At 43.5% G+C, this 19,306-nt stretch overlaps 1 protein-coding gene across 2 annotated transcripts in view; it reads left to right on the forward strand.

Moving 5' to 3' along the window:
• Nucleotides 1–18,721, forward strand: part of ARRB2 (arrestin beta 2) — a 305,471-nt gene extending 286,750 nt beyond the window's left edge. The window contains exons 14-15 of one of the 2 annotated variants that reach the window (XM_069217995.1): nucleotides 7,221–7,295; nucleotides 7,691–18,721. In XM_069217995.1, the coding sequence (XP_069074096.1) occupies nucleotides 7,221–7,282 (62 nt within the window). In that variant the 3' untranslated portion in view covers nucleotides 7,283–7,295; nucleotides 7,691–18,721. The remainder of the gene's footprint in view (nucleotides 1–7,220; nucleotides 7,296–7,690) is intronic. The other variant, XM_069217994.1, reaches the window with a different exon arrangement.
• The last annotated feature ends 585 nt before the right edge of the window (nucleotides 18,722–19,306 follow it).

The following is a 19,306-nucleotide window of genomic DNA, read 5'->3' on the forward strand; positions in this document are numbered from 1 at the left end:
TGAATGAGTGTGTGTATGCATGTCATGAATGTGAGGAAGGGGGCAGGAGGGGGAGTGTCTCTTAGTGCCTGTGTCCCTGTGTGTAAATGTGGTGATCGTGATGCATGTGTGTGTATGCATGTGGATGGGAGCTGGGGGTGAGTGTATGGGTGAATGTGTAAGGGATGGATGTGAGTGAGTGTTTGCAGGTGCGTGTATGTATGGATGTGTATATGTTGAGTGCATGTGTGTGTGATGTGTATGGGTATATATGACTGTGTCTGTGGGGGTGAATGTGAATGCGTGTGTGAGTGGGGGGGTGTCTGTGTGTGACTTTGTGTGTGGTTCCATGCGTGTGTGCGGAGGTGTTTGGGGGTTATCCTGGCGACAGGAACGCAAGTTCGTGTCATCGGGATACCTTAACGCCAGCATTTTGTGGTGATGAGAGCGCCAGGAAAATGCTGGTGGTGTCCCAAGTCGGAATAACCTCAGCGTTTTCCGACTCCCGGTGGGCTGCAGGTTGAAATCTCCACCCTGGCAGGCTGCAGTAAAGTGGCGGGTCGGGCGGGGATGCTGTGGTTAGGCAGTGGCCGTTGTAATATGGGGGTTGGCACCATCGGTCCCGCAGCAGTGAGACCGCCACAGCGGCCCTGGTGGTCCATGGACCGCCAAGTTCATAATGAGGGCCATAGGCTGGAAAAGGGGAGGGTTGATGGGTTCCTCACTGGCAGGGGAAAACTTGCTCAGAAACAAAGAATGTGTTATCAACCTTCCTGCTCACCCACCAAGGTACTACATGTTTCAGAGAACAGACCATGCGAAGCAGTATGTATAGGTTTGTATGATGTCTAAAATGGACAAACCCAGTTTTCCCAGAGGAACGTTGCAATTCAGTGTACCGTGCATCATTCACCAAATAAATGTAAAGTCTATATACACATATTTTACTTTCTGCAAATATATCCCAGGTGTGTTAAATGCCATCAATCCACCAATCATCAAATGGATTGAGAAGAGAGTGCAGCAGGCTCTCTTGCTTATATTCTGGGTACAGTTTTTTTTCCCCCAGTCATAAGAGCTGGGTTCAGATGACTCACTGAAAAGGCAAAAGATGGGGCACTGCCACTGGACTGGATTTTGTAGTGCACTGGGGGAGCACAGGGAAAATCTGGATTCAAAACCCATATAGCATTAGACAGTACTACATGTCCAAGCCATGCAAAGGATTTTGGTCCCAACAAAGAAAAGTTACCCACCTCTATTTCCTGATTTATCTTCGAAGAGTCAGAATGGTGAGGTGAATTCTACCTCTAGCATGCCAGCTCTCCAAATTGATCATAACATAACTTCGTTATAGTATATAAAACAATCTTTTAATTGCGTATCTGAAACTGCTTAATTACATCATTACATTATTAGAGTCTGCAGAGCTTGAAATTCTTCAAAGGGTGGAGCACAGTTAGTCTGAAGGCTGTAAAAATACATTAGTGTTTAGACGTTTATTCCAGTCAACTGGTAAGTATTGCAACCAGTGCGTATTTGAGAAGGCTATCCCTGCTAGAAAACCAGCAGTATAGGTAAGTTACTTATTCATTTAGAGCATATTCTTGATAAATGCCATCCTTCATTAAAACACTGCAACTAACAAGCAGTAATATCCTATAGAGAGAATTCATAAGCTTTTTGTACACAAGCTTTTATGACAGACATGGTGGTGTGGGACATGCAGTTTTTGTTTCATCCTGGTGCATACGTGGATAAATACGATGATGATGACTGCTGTGAAGATAGTTTTCTACTGTTAATCTAAGAGGGCCGGGCCTGTGCTGGCTTTTCAGTATAACATGCACCTCTAAACATGATTTCCATTTAGATTCACAGTTTGTAGATTTACCTCTATTTGGAGACCCTGAAAATCTGGCATCGCTCTGGCCTTCTTTGGACCAACTGTGGTATACTCAATGGCTTAGACAGCCTCAAGAATCTTTTCTATTCAGTGGACTTTTTGAACTGAATTCTCAGAATATTTAAACCGTTTCATCTTCTGTGAACATGGCTGACTGGATTACTAAAATCTTGATAGATTTTTTTTAATAGGCACTTGTACAATGGCTACAATCTTCTTGCAACACAGCATCAGTCAGCTTTTGTTGATAGACCCTTCCATTACTTGTGACGTTTCACTTAACCCTTCATGACAACCCCTTAGATGCTTAGAGATATGTGAGATAATGTACATTTAGCCACATATACCTCACCTTTTGAATATTTCTCAGACATCAGCCTGGATCCAGAAACTTTTCAGCAGTACCCTGGAGTGCCATCTGGCTCTTCACTGATGTCGTTCCACTCCAGCCCATATATGCGCCGCCCTTGCATGCTGAAGTGAGTTCCTTTCTTTCCACACCCTTCCATTCCCATTCATGAAGCTAGTCTTCATTGTGGTCAAAATCGCCGGATAATTCTAAATAATAACGCAGCTCAAAGTGGAATTCCGCTGCCTTGCTACACTTGCATTCGTCCGAGCAGGGGCAGGGCACTGTCACACTTCTTGATCTCGCTTCTGAAGTCAGCTGACATAGATGGCAGTACCGCAGCTGGTTCTGACACAACCTGAGTTTCTGTGGCCTACAGACAAACATCATGCTTCGGCTTTTCAGATCGTTACTGACTCACGCTGGTGCGCCTTCAGGCTTCAGGGAGACAAGATGCCAGCCATTGGCAGACCACCATCAGGTTTGCCTTCGGTGCCAGCTGGTCCCTCCAAGCCCATCTTGTCTCCGGCTCCAGTCTGGACCCACTTCCATCACCACGACCCACACTGGCCCTGGGCACTTCGAAGCCGATGCAGACTCCACCGACACCAGAGGAGAAGGTCCCGATAGTTCTTTTCAAAGCTAAGTTGATGCGGGTCCTATCTCGATTGAATTTGCTCCCGATTCCACCAGTACTTGATTTATCAACTCCACAAGAGAGAAAATATGCACACTGCCTTCCGTTTTTGTAATTGGTAGAAGGACTCATAAGGAGGCTAGTGGTCTTGATAATTCCCTGGAAGCATGTCTCCTCTCACCCCGACGACCAGCCACAGTGGAATCTGCATCCGTCGCCATGGTGATGCATACTTGACTTCCGGTTCCCATCCTTGGAGGTTAAGACTAATGTCCTGGCAGAAGTCCTCCACCTAGAGCAAGCATCTTCTGAGCCCCAGCTTGCATTCAACAAGACACTGATTGATACCTTATCGGGGACTTTGGTGTAGTAAATCCTTCTTTCCTGGAGTGCCCAAAAACCTACGATCTGTTCTTGCTCAGGAGATGTAAGACTGTCACGATGGGCACAAGTTCACAATTCATTGTGGCTTGGACAGCACCAATTAGATTGGGCGGCCCATAGGTACCAGTGTTGCCATTCACTACCATGCTCTGCATGCGTATGACTAGGTTCTCAGGTGATGTACAGTGCTTTCTGATGGACATGCCCCTCGATGAGACTCCCTATACAATCTAGAGCATTTTAAAGAGAGCAAGACTACCACTCGCTCTTGAGACCTTTCTGTGTCACCTCACCAACCCCAACATTCCACTGGTCCTGTGAGAGCTTTGGCCAAGGTGCCACGTACCGCCATCCTGGTCATCCTCCTCATGGAACGCAGCGGTTTTGTGGTCAAGGTCATCGGGCTGTCCAGCCTGCTGCTCCCCCTGCAGCACTTCTTCTCTAAAATCTTTAGCGTGCCCTTACAGGAGCACATCCTCCGGTTGAGAAGCAGAAGCCACAGATTCTACCCAGGTCAGCAGGCAATAACTTTGAACAGGTGAGTTCTACAGATAGCTTGAAGGGGCTCTGCCTTACCTTTCCTTTCTTCCCCACTAGATCTTCCACCATGCCCCCCCAAGGTCTGACAGAAGGCCATCTCTCCATTTTACGACAGGAAGTGCAAGCCCTTTTCGCCATTAGGGCTATCGAGAGGAAGCCTGCTCCAGAAGTAGACTGTGGGTGTTATTCCCTTTACTTTCTGGTGCCCTAAAAAGATGGAGGCCTGCAGTTTTTCACTGCACTCTCTCAGCCCCATTTTCCTTAAGGATCAAATCAAATTGCTCACCTTAGCCCAGGTTTTGTCTGCCTTCGACCCTGGAGACTGGTGTTGGACCTGCAGGATCCCTATTTTCATATACCCGAACTGCCAGCTCAAATATACTGCCTGCAGTTTGTGGTGGGATAGGAGCATTTTCAGTTTGCAGTGCTCCCCTTTGGTCTTACCAATGCCCCTCAGGTGTTCACGAAAGTGATGGAGTGGTGGCAGCTCACCATAGCCGATCAGGGTGACGGCCTTCCCCTACCTCAAAGACTCGCTGTTGTAGGTGTTTTCTCCCTAGGCAATCAGCAGCCACTTCCAGACTATGACAACTTGTTGAAGTCACACCTGTCTCCTCCGATGCTTCTTCCATCGGAGCTATTCTGGGCACGGTTTGGTTTCATGCCTTTCCCCTGGGAAACATAGTCCGGTCTATTCAGGCTATGATGCCGATCTTTCAGCCTCGGTCCTGGATTTCAGTGAGGTTGACTCTGAGGCTAGTGGGCCTGATGGCTTCCTCATCTTGCTGCCCGACCATCCAGGTTGGATGTGCAGGTTTTGTAGTGGCATCTGAAGTCACAGTGGGGCCAACATCAAGGAGACCTCTCTAGCCACTTTCAAATTTCAGAGGGGACTGCAAAAGACCTGCAGAGGTGGTTGCTGGACCGCAATGGGTCAGCCGAAACCCCATTCTCAACTCCACCCGGAGCTGACAGTGGTGACCAGTGCCTCGCAACTGGGTTGGGGAGGCCATCTGCAAGAGATAGATCAGAGAGTTTGGCCTCCTGCAGAATCCTGGTTCCACTTATCCTTCTGGAGCTGAAGGCCATCTGCTTGGTTCTGAAAGCCTACCTTCTATCTATCAAGAAGATCTAGTTCAGGTGCTCATGGATAACACCACCGCCATGTGGTATTGTAACAAAGAGTGAAGGGTATGGTCTCAAGCCCTGTTCCAGGAGGTGCTGTACCTCTAGAAATGGCTGAGCCACCAGGGAAGTCTTCTGGAGTCCAACCACCTGGTGGCCTCTTCCAACACAAGGGTGGACAAACTCAGCCTCTGTGCCTAGCGAATCATAAATGGCATTTTCACCCAGAGGTGGAGCACTGCATCTTCCTGGCATGGAGAGAGTCTTGGATCAATGTATTCACCACACTGCAGAACATGTGAAGTCAGTGCTTCTGGGTGTTGGAATTCCCAAAGTGTCTCTCACTCCCAAACACGTTCTGCCTTGAATGGAACTATGCACTCCTGTATGCTTTTCTGGCGATACTACTCCTGCCCAGAGTTCTCAAGAAGATCAAGGCCCAAGTCATCCCAGAGGCTCTGGATTTGGCACGGAGAGTATGTTATCCAGAGCTCCTAGGCTTGAGCTTATGTCCTCAGAGCAGGCTGCCCCTCTTGGAGGACCTGCTGCAGCAACAGGACAGGGTTCTTCATCCAGTCCTTTGCAATCTTCACCATCATGCTTGAAGATTGAGGGGAGACAGCAGAGCACTGTCAACCTTCCTCTGGAGCTTGTTGATGTCACCTTGATAGGCAGGCGCCCCTCCATGGAAACTATCAACTCCTGTCCTTGGGCCAAATCTGTGGTTTGATGCAGCACACACCAGATTGACCCCATCCAGGCCAAGTTATGTAATGTTCTGTTTGTTTTGTCACTTGCCTACCAAAGCTTTGCTTTGGGCATGGTTAAAGGTGATCTTTTAGCCTTCTTATGGTTGCCAGATCAGCCCTCCTTGTTTACGGCACCTCCTGTGATGTGATTTATGAAAAGGCTACAACATATGTTTACATCTTCTCCTTTTGTGACGCCCCAGAGGGATCTTAGGATTGTCCCCACTTATTTCATTGATGTGCACTGCATAGTGCTGCTTCACAGCTGCCCCTTACAGCTTCTTACCATGAAGACTGTGTTCCTCATCTCCATCACCCCACATGGCATATTATTGCGTTTCAGGCTCTTTATGTTAATGCACCAGACAAACTGTTTCTGCACACGCTGTTGTACATGGGTCAATCTATCACCCTGCCAGCATTCGTCTCACTCCTCTAAGGAGGAGAAGAGACCCCCATCGCTTAGACCCCAAGAGATCTCTGAGCTTTTACATAGAGTGTACCAAAGAATACTGGATGAATGATCAGCTCTTTCTGGGGGTTCAGTGGAGCGAAGAAGGCAGGACTGTGCAGAAAAGAAGCATCTCTGGCTGGGTCGTGCTCAAACATTAAAATCTACTACACTTTGGCTAAAAAGCAGCCTCTTGTGCTCACTCTACTAAGGCCAAAGCTGCTACCACTGTCTTAGCACAGGGAATCCTTGTCCAAGACACATGCCAGGCAGCTACGTGGGCGTCCCTTCATATGTTTACGACGCACTATTGTCTGAACAGTAGGGTTCTTGGAGAGGGGAATTTTGTCCACAGTCCCATTAGGCATTGTTGATTTGATTCCTCACCGACCCACTCATCCTCCCTGTTCTTTGAGCTCGACCCAGTAATAAGATCCCATGTCTAGGAATCTAGACACAGCTCACAACTAATTTGCTATTGGGGCTCTGCGTCTTAGGGTGTATACAGCCTTAAAAGCAACTGATGTCAATGGGCAGTAGTTCCTATAAGGGCTCAGCACATCTTTTCCTGAGCGGAATTGCATCAGTGCTGGTCTGCTTGGTGCCACCTGATGGTGCGCAATGGTACTGCTCAAAAGTTTCCTTCCAGTCTGACACTTGGGGAATATTCAAAAGATGAGCAATCTGTGGCTAAATAAAGTCTGTACCAGAAAAGTGCTACTAAAGGTAAGTGACTTGTTCTTTTCTATCCTGTCTACCTGAATTTCAGTCTTGCTAAATTACTTCTGTTAATGATTTAATTTTTCTTACCAACTTCTTATGTTACTGTTGCAATGTTGTCCATTTGGCACGTCTGCTGCTCCTAGAAGCTGTCTGTTTCATGACATTATAACAAAGGCATTCCATTCCATCCTTGGCAGATATGCAACTTGCTCACCCAGCTTTTCTGCCGTGGTAAGAGTGTGAGACCAGACTTTCCTTTTGAAAAATTAAAGCAGTTGTAATAATAGATAAAAATTGATTGTTGTCAAATGCAAATCTGGTGGAGCAATTGCATCTGGAAGATCGCTGACAAAATAGACTGTACTAAATTAAATTAGGTAATGTTCTTCTCTTGCAGTGGTTCCAGAGTCTGATACCCCAATTGATACCAATCTCATAGAGTTTGAAACAAAGTAAGATGTTTGATTGTCCCTCTGTTCCGCTCTTCTTTCTTTGGCACTCTCTTTTCTGTGACCCTCCCCTCTCTCTCCCTTTCTGGCTTCTCTTTTCTTCGGGTTTCTTGCTTCTTTTGCTCTTTGCTGTCTCGTTTGACATTCCCCCTTTGACTTTTTCCCTTCTCACTTTTTCTCCAACTTGCCCTTACCCCATCAAACTTGCCACTCTGACTCTGCCTAACCGGTCACCCATTACAGTCTTTATTTCTCACTTCTCCCTCTTGCTTTCTCTGTCCTGCTTTCTCCTGGTCTGTGCCCATCTCTCTCTTCAACTGTATCGCTATACTCTTTCTCCTGCTATAACTCTTTCTTCTCTGGCCAACTATTCATTGTACTCCTTGTTCTTTACACAGTTTTGGAGATGATGACATTGTGTTTGAAGACTTTGCCCGCTTGAGGCTGAAAGGATTGAAAGATGAAAAAGATGACGACGAAGCTTTCTGCTAATCGTGGCTGCGATTCTGCGACTGCTAGATGCAGGCCTGAAGAATAAGAATACGTTGGGGCTGGCGGCATTGTGCCATTACTTGTCCCTAGGCGTGGTGGTGCGCGATCTGTCAAATCGCGCTGCAAAAGTTTTTACATTTGTGTCCGGTGTATCTTTTTAAATCATTTATAGACTAACACAAAATTTTTTAAAGAAAATACATCAGGATTTTAAAGTTGGCCTTTTAAATCTTGTATGTGAAGCGAGAGAGAACATCATTTTTACCACTTGAGCCTGGTGAACTAACGTCGTTTCTGCTGTGCTGAGGAATAACTCCATCGTGGTACTGTCCATTCTTCATCGTGATGGAGGAATATGAAAGCACAGCATCTCCTTTGAAGGATACAGTCTCTCAGCAGCTGTATCATTTAGAAGTTAACTTCACAGCATCTCAATCCTTGTGATTATGAATTGTGTGCAGATTTACAGAGGATCATTTCTCAGTGCCTACATACCTCTTCCCACTTCAAAATATATAGTCACAGCACGTCCATTGTTCAAAAGCTAAATTCTTTGTTTCCCTCCTACAGAGGATGAATTCTCAACACTTTGTTTCCCAGAGCATACCTTCTGTGCCTCCAACCCACAGAAGATCTCTGTGCCCCTATTGATCAGTTATTGGTGCCAGCATTGTCCAAAGGATGTAGTTCCAACACAGTCCTCATTTAAACTGTACATTTTCTACCTGCCTCGTTCAAAAGATAAATTCTCTGTGCTTTAGCTTCCACAGAATATGTTCATAAACTGCATTGTTCAAAGGACACATTTGCACCACATGCTTCTTTTAGATGGTAGCTCCTCAGTAGGATACTTTCTTAGTGCCCCACCAGCTGAGGGTGCATTTTCATTACTTGCAGGCAATGAGTTCAGAGGTTACATTCCCAGCGCATGCATTGCTCCCAGGTTATACTTCCAGTGTCCACATCTTTCAGAGAATACCTTTTCATTCCCTAGATGGTAAACAGATCACAGTTGTTTAGTTCAGAAGATCTATTCTCCGCACCTTATATTTTAAATAATGGAAGGTCGCATTACAATCAAGCTGTCTGTTATGCGTCCTTGCAGGTTCCTAATTTGTTGTAGAGACTGAATTGAAATTTGTGTGTGCAAAGGATAAAATCAGGGATATAATTTTTTTACATGTACTATTTTTTCAGACAGATCACTTTTATTTCTTAATGATAAATTTTCCTTTGTTTTGGCTCCATGTACTTATAATCGTGGACGTTGCTTCACCAAATGCCAAGGGTTGGAGAAGTGATATCACATGACCTTTGTCCCCTGACGATGTTTGCCGGAATGTGTATTGTTCCCACCCTTAACTTGTGAATACCCTCCTGTCAGGTTTGGGAAAGGGCAAGAAGAGAAAACCACAAAGTAAACAGAGCCCTGTTTACTGCCCTTTCTGCTGCTGCTATCATTGTCCTTGAAACCAGTGGTATCAGATGCAAGCTTAGGATAGCAAAAGACAAGTTTAGGGATGCAGGGTCTATAACATAATCTTACTCTACCACATCAGTCGTGAACCCTAAATAAGAAGCAATTTTCTTTGGAAACCAATCCAAACTATGCCCTATAAAGAGACTGAGGGCCTTAATGCAGGCACCATCTTCAATTTTGATTCATAAGACCGTGATCTTTCGTAAGAGCATTTTTGCTGGTTTAGATTATCCCAGTCATTCCTGTACTGCCCCAGCAGGTGAAGTAGTATATCATTTATCTCAACATTTTTCAAGCATTGGTGCTATATAGCCATGCCTAGACCTCTCCTTCCCACCTATCTACTAGCATCACTGGAAATTCCCATTCTTCGTCTTCATATTTATACTATGTCCTTGAAAGATGTTAGCTTCAGCACCTATACGTATGTGACGCAGTCTCCATAGCTTTTGTGACAGACTTTCTCTTCGATGTGAGTATACTGAGATTTGAGTTTTAATTCAATATTTGGTTAGATCAGGTGTATAGAGATGAAGTCCACATTGGAGGCACAGTGCAGTTTGATGAGTAACCCCTTAAGGTTTATTAAGCTGCAGTAACTTGGATATACAAACGTCCTGGGCATTTTTTTGCAAGGGTTAATAATGTGGGTTGTTATGCTACAGCAAGTGCTCAAGCAAGGCAGGCAGTGCCCTAAATGCATTACATTGTGGCTTTGGCTCAGTCCTCCCCCTCAATTGAGGCGTTATGCAAACACATGAATGAAATCTGCTGCAAGGTTTTTAAGTTGCACACTGTTCCGATGTTACTACTGTTTTCTGTACTGTCCAGTATTGTGCTATACCCTTCAGTAGTCTCTGCTACACAGCTCATTGTTCTTCAGTTACTGATTTGTGATTGACGTGTCTGGTATTGACTCCTAACTCTGAATGCCTGATCTCTGCTAGACAGTGCTGGTTGATTACCCTTCCCATGATTTTTGGGCTCATAAGTATCCCTGTTATGCATGGTTTTGGGTGCAGTCTACAAATGTACAGGCAGATTGGCATTTTCTGTTGTGTGTGAATAGATTGCTGTGCTGAGACTGGTACTGTGTATTTGTGTTGAAAGATGAGGGTGGGCAGTGACTGGTTTGCTTAATTGGTTGCGAAGCAGGGATCAGTAATTGATTCACAAACTTTGCAAACTCCTGTCATGCTATGGCTGTGTACATAATAATGTTAAGGTTTTAAAAACAGCCACTGGGTATTGGCAAAAGTTCCTCATGTCTCTGTTTATCACACCATTTGTTCCTGAAGTGCTAATTTTCTCTACATCCTAGTTAAAGAATCTGCACTCCAGGATCAACACATCGTGCCTGTTTTTGGCTTTGAATCATGTTTTTAAGGCATGAAAACATTGACAATGTGTTTACTTTCACAGAACTGTGTTCAAGTACGGAACAACCTGTAGCGAGAAATTTCCATTCAGTAATTTTAATGAAGAATTACTCCATGTTTCGCCATTCGCCAAATTGAAGGTAGATTGCAGGCATTCCATTGTTTTCTCTTGATACCCCTAAAAAGGTCTAAATATCTGCACCAAGGCTTGAGGGAAAGGGATAGAGCGCACCCAAAAACCTTATCCGACACTAGTGTCAATTGAAAAGGAGAACACTGATGTAAGAAGGTCCAGTTCAACTCCATGATTTGGTCTCCAGCTTTAAAAGTAGATGCTGAAAACTATTCACAATTTTTTTTTTCCAAAAAGCTCAAGCCTGTATGAGTGATCTATCACTAGGGTTCGTACCAAAAAATTGGTCTCACGTATTATGTGACATTATTGACCTCAAAATCTTCGCCAGTCAAATCTAAACATTAAGCCTGAAGACTATTCCGTCTGTTTCATTGCCAACTTAGATTGTTCTTTTGCTCAAATCATTGATTCAGTGTTTCCAATCATAGATCTCTTAATCATAGACATTAAACACTTGAAGTTGGAACACTCCTTGATTTTGAAACAAACTTCAATGTTGAGGGAACATTAAAGCACAGTTGAAGTTAGTGAAGTGCCTGGTGATGTTCTTGTTTTACAAGCATCCTTAGCTACAGGAAAGACTTATCATGTAATGGCCTTGCCCTCCGAACACTCGAAGTCCACTCCCATTTGCACTATGGTGTTTTATTTGTATGCTGATAACTGTTATCTATAGGTTGACGAACTTGCCAGTCTGTACAGCTTTCTTGTCACAACTTGTCGAGGGCACGATATGAAATCTTTCTTCGAGAAGAAAGTATAATATGATCCTTTTACACAGAAGGGAAACCACCACAATAGTCTTTGGAAGGGGAGAATTGCAGCTCAGCATTGACAGCATGAACTGCGTTGTGGGTGGGTGATTGGGTGGGTGAAGAGGAACTTGGAGTTTATTAACCAGATTCCCAAGTTGCTTTCCTCATATTTATTTGGAGTGACTAGGCCCCACCCTCTTTCTTTGGATTTGGGCTCTTACCTGCACAACTGAATCATCTCCGACATACGCTGTTGGATGCTTCAGCTAATCTTTTATTTCTGTATACTTTATCTTTTTGAAGCTCTTTGCTAGTAGGCAGTCTCTTATTGAGTAATTGAAATAGTTCTTAACAATAAAGTGCTGTATTTTTCATGCTGGGCTCCCTTTAGTGCCTCCGAGATCTTTAGAGAACCTATTCATGATGGTCACCAATTAATTTAGTTTTTGAGGGGCATATGCAGGCTGTGGCGTTTGGCAGCCAGGTCATATTTCTCTAAAGATCCTTCAGTGCTATCATATTCGTTGCAAGGTAGTGTAAATGTTTAGGGACATGGGTATGTGTTGGACAATGTATGCTTTTTTTTTTATCTTTGAGCCTAATTTGTTCTCTGTAGAGGGTGTTCTGGAATTTTGAAATGAGATGTGTAGTTTCGGTTCCTGGTCTGTGCTTTCTAATAACTCTGGGGCATTGTTTAACCGGCTCTCCATCTTTGTTTACGTCTTCAGGGAGTACTGGTCTGCCTCACCCCATTCCCCAACACCTTTGAACACCTCACGACAGATAGTCCCCCTGTTGGATCTTTGCGTGGTAGAACCTGTGAACATTTGTTCGCCCTTACTAGCTCCCCTCCTTTGCTCCCTCCCCTTACTCCCCACCCAAGCCTGGTTAACTTACCTTTATAATAAGAGTGCATTTCTGCTGCAGTTGTATGCTGCTGGTGACAGCATCTGCCCTTTTTATGTAGCGAGCAGATATTTCGCTTCTTTTGCAGTTTTGGACCATATGTTTTTTTCCAGAATTCATTTAGTATTAGAAGCTGAAATATGCCAGTAATCGTTCAATTTATCATCGGTTTAACTGCACCTAATTATCCAAGTTAATTCAGAAGGTCATGGCATTACAACACTATCTCCAGCCCTCCGTGATTAAGGGTTTGCTGTTCTTGTAGACTCTGTAAACATTTTTAAAAAATTGCAAGCTTCCTGGACATATTTAAAGTGCATTTTAGTGTACAATAAACAATGAACCTGCGTCATTGTTGCAGCTTACAATTTACACAGTTACGGCACTAAGGCCGGGGTGCGTGTGCTCATTTAAAGCTCCCAACACTAAACATGCATTTTTTTCCTTGGCTAGGGATACATGTTTGAAAATGATGGGCTCCGTTTTCCCAGCGCTTTTTTCTGGGCCATACCCATGCTGCGCATTCTCTTGATAGAAAGTAAGATGTCGGTGATGCTGTAACTGTTATGCTTGCCCTGTACATGGAGGAAGCCTCCTCTACAACTGTTCATGTTGTGTGAAATAGCCTTTATGAGTTGCTACTTAGTGTATGTAGGTGGGTGGAAGGCTGGAGTAGTGTGCCTGAGTGTGTGTTTGAGGGTACTTGCTTTATGTTGATCATGAGCCGAGTGAATGAAGCTTGCACATCTGCTGCCATCAATATTTGGAGGATACTTGACCTGCCCCAACTATGTTGCTCATAAAAGAAATTTACGTTCCAGTGCTCAATAAACTTGCGGTATAGATGGTCATGCTGTATTAAGAATAGTTGTCATTTGATTAGTTATTACTATTTGTGGAGGAAGCCACCCAACTCACAGTTGTGGTTTAGGGACCGGTAGGGTGACGGGTTACAAGAACAGAGCTGCCTGCTAAACTTAACTCATCCTTTTACTTACTTTCTGTCTTATTCATTTGGCTATGTGTGCCCTTTCTTTCAACCTATCGTTACCTTCTCATCCTCGATCTTGCTCTACTTCTAATTCTGTCTCTTGTGCCCTTTTTCCTACTTCCCGACTGTGGCTCTCTATAGCCATCTTGCCAAATGCCACTATCAGTCAGTTGATTTTTTCCATTTTCCTTCTTTCTTTTCTTCATCTTATTTTCCTTTATTCCTCTACCCCCTCCTCTACTCTCCTTCCATCGTTTGCTCTTCTGCTCCATCTGTCTTTTTACATTGGTCTCTCCCACTCTCATCACTCTTGTTCTCCTTTGAACCCTTTCCATATTTTTTCTTACTAAAAGATGTAGCAGGCTTTGAAGGATTAATATTTTGTATATTTTAACCATTGATTAATTCATAACAAATCTAGATACAAATATACTTTTTTATAGCAAGGAAAAAAACACTTTGTAGTCTGATTGGATGTAGAAGCATTCGCTTCAGTCAGTCATTCATTTTTTGTCCATGGATTGATCCAATGATATGATTATACGGCCATGGCTGAAAAATATTGATGTAACCAATACCCAATGCAAAGGATCGGCAACAATTTCTGGATACCTTGTTGCAGAATTAAATTAGGGGTAAATTGTGTATAGGCGTAGTGGGGCAGCAAGAGAAGACGTGCTGATCAAAAAAGGCAAACCCTGCTCTCAAAATGTGATAAAGTTATCGACCATTAGCTCAGCGATTCCAAAAAGGGAACTGTGGTTTGTAACTGCTGCCATTACAGAACGCTGGGGACCCACAAAAATTGGACGAGTAAGGGATCAGGGTGAGCATCCTTCTATCAAAGAAACAATGTGATGGGGATCACAAAAGAGTAGATCCTGTCCATAAAATTAAGAGACGTGTGAATCCAAAAAATTCTGTCAACTACATGAACAAGGCTTACTGGTGACTTTGTGACGCTTAAGCTCTCCTTTCATAATTGCGTTTCAGGGTCAGACAGGGACAGAAAATGGACCCGGGCACCAAAATAAGTGACCCTCATTAGGAATCGGATAGCTAAAAAGTGGTCCACGTTTGCTAATCGGGACAGTTCTGAACTTGTAAAGACACATTCTATTGGTGTTTGGCAAGGTGTGGAAGACTGCATGGGTTTAGGTTTGCTGTAGGCAGTGTTTGTTTTAATTCCAGGGAAATCAACAGTAAAAACAGCCCAGCAGACCATTAACAGATTTGCAAACAGCCAAAAGACCGGCTCATACAGGGACCAGTCAGATCAGCCCATTGGGCATTGTGTGGTGCCATGTAGGCCGGTCCGACCCTGCTGTGTCAACGTTGAGATAGAATGATTCTTAGTGCCAACGTTTCCTGACAATTACAACTTTTTTATATTGTTGCTTACAGACACTGTTAAAGGATGGAAGCCAGAGCTATAAAGAAGTTTAGTTTAGAAGGCTTTCACCATCATTTATGAGGACTTGTTTGGATGCAAGTGTTGCTAATGGGGCATGTTTTTGGAGGGATATTTTTGTGTAGTGGGTCTCAAAGAAGATCATGCAAGAAGTTACCTTGGTGGAGGAAGCTGATATTGTATGAAATCCGATATTTCACAACTCTACACCATATTTATATGTAGGGGGTCAGTTCTGTATAACATCCGGCATACATGTGTCCTTGGTGAGAATTTATGCCCTTTGTTATGTTTGAACGCTTATCCAGCTCCAGGCGGACGTTTTTTCAGGCAAAGAGTTCCTGTGTTTGGACTGTCTCATTGCTTCTGTGTTTTGTATGTATCTAATATGAAGTCAATGCAGCAATACCTACATAGGCAATATAGTAGGAATGAGCTTTTTAACACTTACAAAACTCAACTTGTGTGTTCCTTTATTTGGTATCCCTTAGCAATGCTCGAACTTTATGCAGGTTCCACGCAGCTCCAGAGAGAATATCCACGCAGTCAGCCTTCATTGCAGTTGGTGCCTGCAGATGCAGGGGAGTGACTCCTTCACTCCAAAGGAGAGAAATTGTAGACGTGTATTTTTTGGAAGAACTGTACATTCTTTTTCCGAGAGCCTTCTTCCCCTGTCCTTCTTTTCTTTGCTAAGTGGAGGTCTTTCCTTACCTGGTGCAAATGATTGCATCTCCTCTACCTGCAAAGCGTTATGAGTAACCCCTTAAGGTTTGTTGAGTTGTAGTAACTCGGATTTAGAAATTCCTGACGTTTTTTGCAAGGGTTAATAGGTGGGTTGTTATGCTACAGCAGATGCTCAAGTGAGGCAGGCATTGCCCTACATGCATTGCGCTATGGCTTTGGCTCACCTATAGCCCTCCAACATTACTTAAGGTGTTATGACAACACAAAAATTAACATCCGCTTAAAGGTTTTTAAATTGCACACTGTTCCCAAGTTACTACTGTTTTCTGTATTGTGCTATTCCCCTCTGGAGTCTCTGCTGTACAGACCATTCTGCTCCACAAACTGATTTGTGGTTGACGTGTCAGGTATTGACTCCTAACTCTGAATGTCTGACCTGTACTTCACAGGGCTGGTGCATACCTGCCCCATTCATTTTTATGGGCGAGCGCAAAGTGCTGTGTCCCATTCTGTAATCTCCCTTTGGGCTTCCAACCACGCCCAGGTCACGTCAGTCACTTACATTGGTTTGTGGGCTTGCCTTTTAAAATCCGCTTGCTAGCTTTTGCTGTAGAATCCCTCTGCTGAAATACTAGCATTCTGCACAGGTCTGTCATTGTGCCCTACCTTTAAATGATTGACCACTGCGGCACAAGTCTGATACAAGGCAGTTTGCACCATAGGAGGTAGGCACTGTACTGCGCTGTTACGCTCTGTGCAGCCGGATAAATGCTCTGAAGAGAAAAGAACAGTAAGTGGTACAGAGACCTCTGCTCAGACTTCACCTCGGCGTGCTTTGTAGTATGTTAGGGTCAGTGGTATCTGCAGTGACCTGCCTCAAGAAGATACACTGCTACTGTTTGCTGCCCAATCTCATGAGGGATCTCTAAACTGAAATATGTATCTTTCCCTTTACAGGAATTTTCAGGTATTGATCACACAAATACCTGTGATGTAAAATGTAAATAATATTGTCTGTTTTATGGTCTTAAAAGCACTCCTGCTGGGAATTGGGATTCGTTTTATACTCAATAAGAAATCATAGCTTGGTCAAAACACTTTACAGCTAAATGGCAGACCTCTGTTGCACTGGTCTAATATTAGGGTGTATCCCTAAATTACTGACTGCTGCAGCACAGATCTGGTACTCAGCTGATTCTCTGGTTTTTCTAACGTTTGGTGAATTGGTTTTTAATTTGTCCCCTGTGTTGTTGATAAATACGTTTACGTCCCCAGATTGCTGTTTTGTGGTTCTGATAGATCTGCATAAATGTGTTGAATGGAATTAACTTCCTGGGTCACCCTGTTTGGAAAATATTTACACAGAATAGGGTACACCTGCACTTTTCAATCTTCAGCTGTACAGATCATTCTCCAGTCCTGCTGGCATAATGTTTATTGTGCCATTGGATGCGTTTCTGTGCTGTGACTGTGTCGTGCAACAAACACCAGAGTTTACTTCGTCCAAGTGCCACAGCATCACAGCATTTATGCTGGCATTTTAAGAGGGGTTGAGTCCAATCTACCCACACAATGCCAACCCCTGAAGCCATGCCTCTCCTTCACGACTTGTAGTGTCCCTTACCCTTGAATTGCCAATGTCTTTCACGTTTGGCACTGAGTGTCACACACTGGAATTCTCAAAACTGGGCATTATTTATGTGAACTTGTATAACAAGTAAGCTGCCTTTCTACAATAATGTTCAGCTTCTTTTTGTTTTCTGAAGGAGCTCCCACCTTTCTTTAGTGTTCTAGTCTGCTTTTGTGCCTGTTTTAGCCATAGCTACTGCTGTGACCAGCTGTTTTTGTAAATTATGCTGTGACTAGTCTATTTGATACCTGAACAGGAGAAGAACGTTCCAAAGCAAAGCTTTACATAAAGATTGCAGAACCATAATCTTACTTGTTGAAAAATGCTTGGATGGTTCATTTTGCAAGGCTGTTCTTTTTCTTGGCTCCTTTGCTAAAACAAGTAAATGGAGAAACATTGCTACTTGGTTTGGCCTTTCCCAGGATATCCATAGTTTCATACTTGTTTTGAATGAGCAGCAGAAAGGCACAGTCCAAATATGTCTCCCCATACTATACTTGTACCCACCCTCAACTCCATCAATGCCTTCGGCCCCCTCCCCCTTCCTTCCCGATGATGGCTCTGGATAAACAGGCTGTGGTTGAGGTAGTAGAAATGCCACTTCAGGGAGACGAACCCCTGATGTTGAGCTGCTGACAGAAAATGTGTTGGGAAGAGGGTCTGAATTTTAGGTTCTGCTTAGGATCTAATGGGAAGGCTGTGTCCTACTTTCCCAAGTCTCTGGAATACAAGAAGGTGCCTCAGCATTATGCTTAACCTAACCAGTTGCTTGTTTGTTCCTTGGGGTTTTCTGCTTGTAATTTGGTCCATGCTTACACAATACTTCACATGTTTTATGTTTGATTTTCTTTAATATACCAGTTTGTAGGTTCAATTTGCTGATTTATATCCAGAATTTATTTCTGTAAAATTGTGTTGTCTAGATGTCAGCAAGGGTTTGCAATCGCTTGATTGTACATTTCATTTTAAACTTTTATATTATTATGCACCAAGCTTCAAAAGGATGGCGAGCTAAGGCCATTTGTGCACAGATGTGGTAAGAGTCTAGTATATAGAACGGTGTCCACGGACACCAGGCTCCAGCAGCATTGACTGTAGCTGGGCAGCAGCCTGTTCCGGGTTAGAGCCCAAAGCTATTACCATGTGCGATGAGCTACTGATGCCACATTTTCCAGCATGCTCATTGGAAACGGGTTTCTTGGAAAATGTAAGGATACATGCCTGATAACTATTGATTTGATTGATGAAAAACAAGCTATAGGCCAGAGGGGGGAATTAATAAACTGCCCGCAGAAAGTACCAGCTACCGTCATGTCTGCTCTCTCCTCTCTCCCACGTATCCTTCTTTTTGTTATTCATTCCACCCTGTGATTAGCTGTAGATAAGAAGACTCAATGAGAGCAAGTCCTTTGGTATCTGTGTCCCAGAGGTGTACAATTTTGTAAGTCTGTTTTGTGATTGTAAACTAGTTAATGTGTGGTGAAAGCAGCTTAACGGGTACATAACAAAATGATTTTGCTACAAATAATAGCAAATGTGTAAATAAAAAAATGAACAAACTGCTATTGGTGTTTTGTGCTGAATCATTTGTTTGAGACTCAAAATTGGAATTTAAAGGAAATCAAGACTGTCATCGATTTAACTTAAGTTGATTGCGAGAACAGACCCTGAAACTGCTCCTTAGAAACAGATTTTTTTATGCAACTTCTAGGTGAGTGATCTGTAACCAGCAGTTTTAATTGCAGGAATATTACCTACCAGCTCCTTTTTCTCTCCAAGGCAGACCTGCCTTTGCTAAAAACACAAATATTCTCCTACGCATCTCAAAACACATTTTCTCGGTCTGGGTATGTACTTCAGTATGTATGTAATATTTTATAGCATTTTCAGTCACCATTCACTACAGAATGTCAAGTCCAACACTACATCTTATAGGCCACTCTTTAGCCATGTGTTTCATAACTAACAGTTGAAACAACTACACGTAAACAGAATACGAGTTGTGAATATCTTGACTTTGCCAGATTGGGTTGCCATGTATTGTGATGCTAAAACTGCAAAATGTAGTTTTGTAGGTTTTGCAGAATTATCAGGGAAATAGAAAACTGTTTGTTCCTTTGGCAGTCTGCTTTGACTGGTACAAGATTTGC

This window comes from Pleurodeles waltl, chromosome 12 (genome assembly GCF_031143425.1).
Source record: "Pleurodeles waltl isolate 20211129_DDA chromosome 12, aPleWal1.hap1.20221129, whole genome shotgun sequence".
Taxonomy (NCBI): Eukaryota; Metazoa; Chordata; class Amphibia; order Caudata; family Salamandridae; genus Pleurodeles; species Pleurodeles waltl.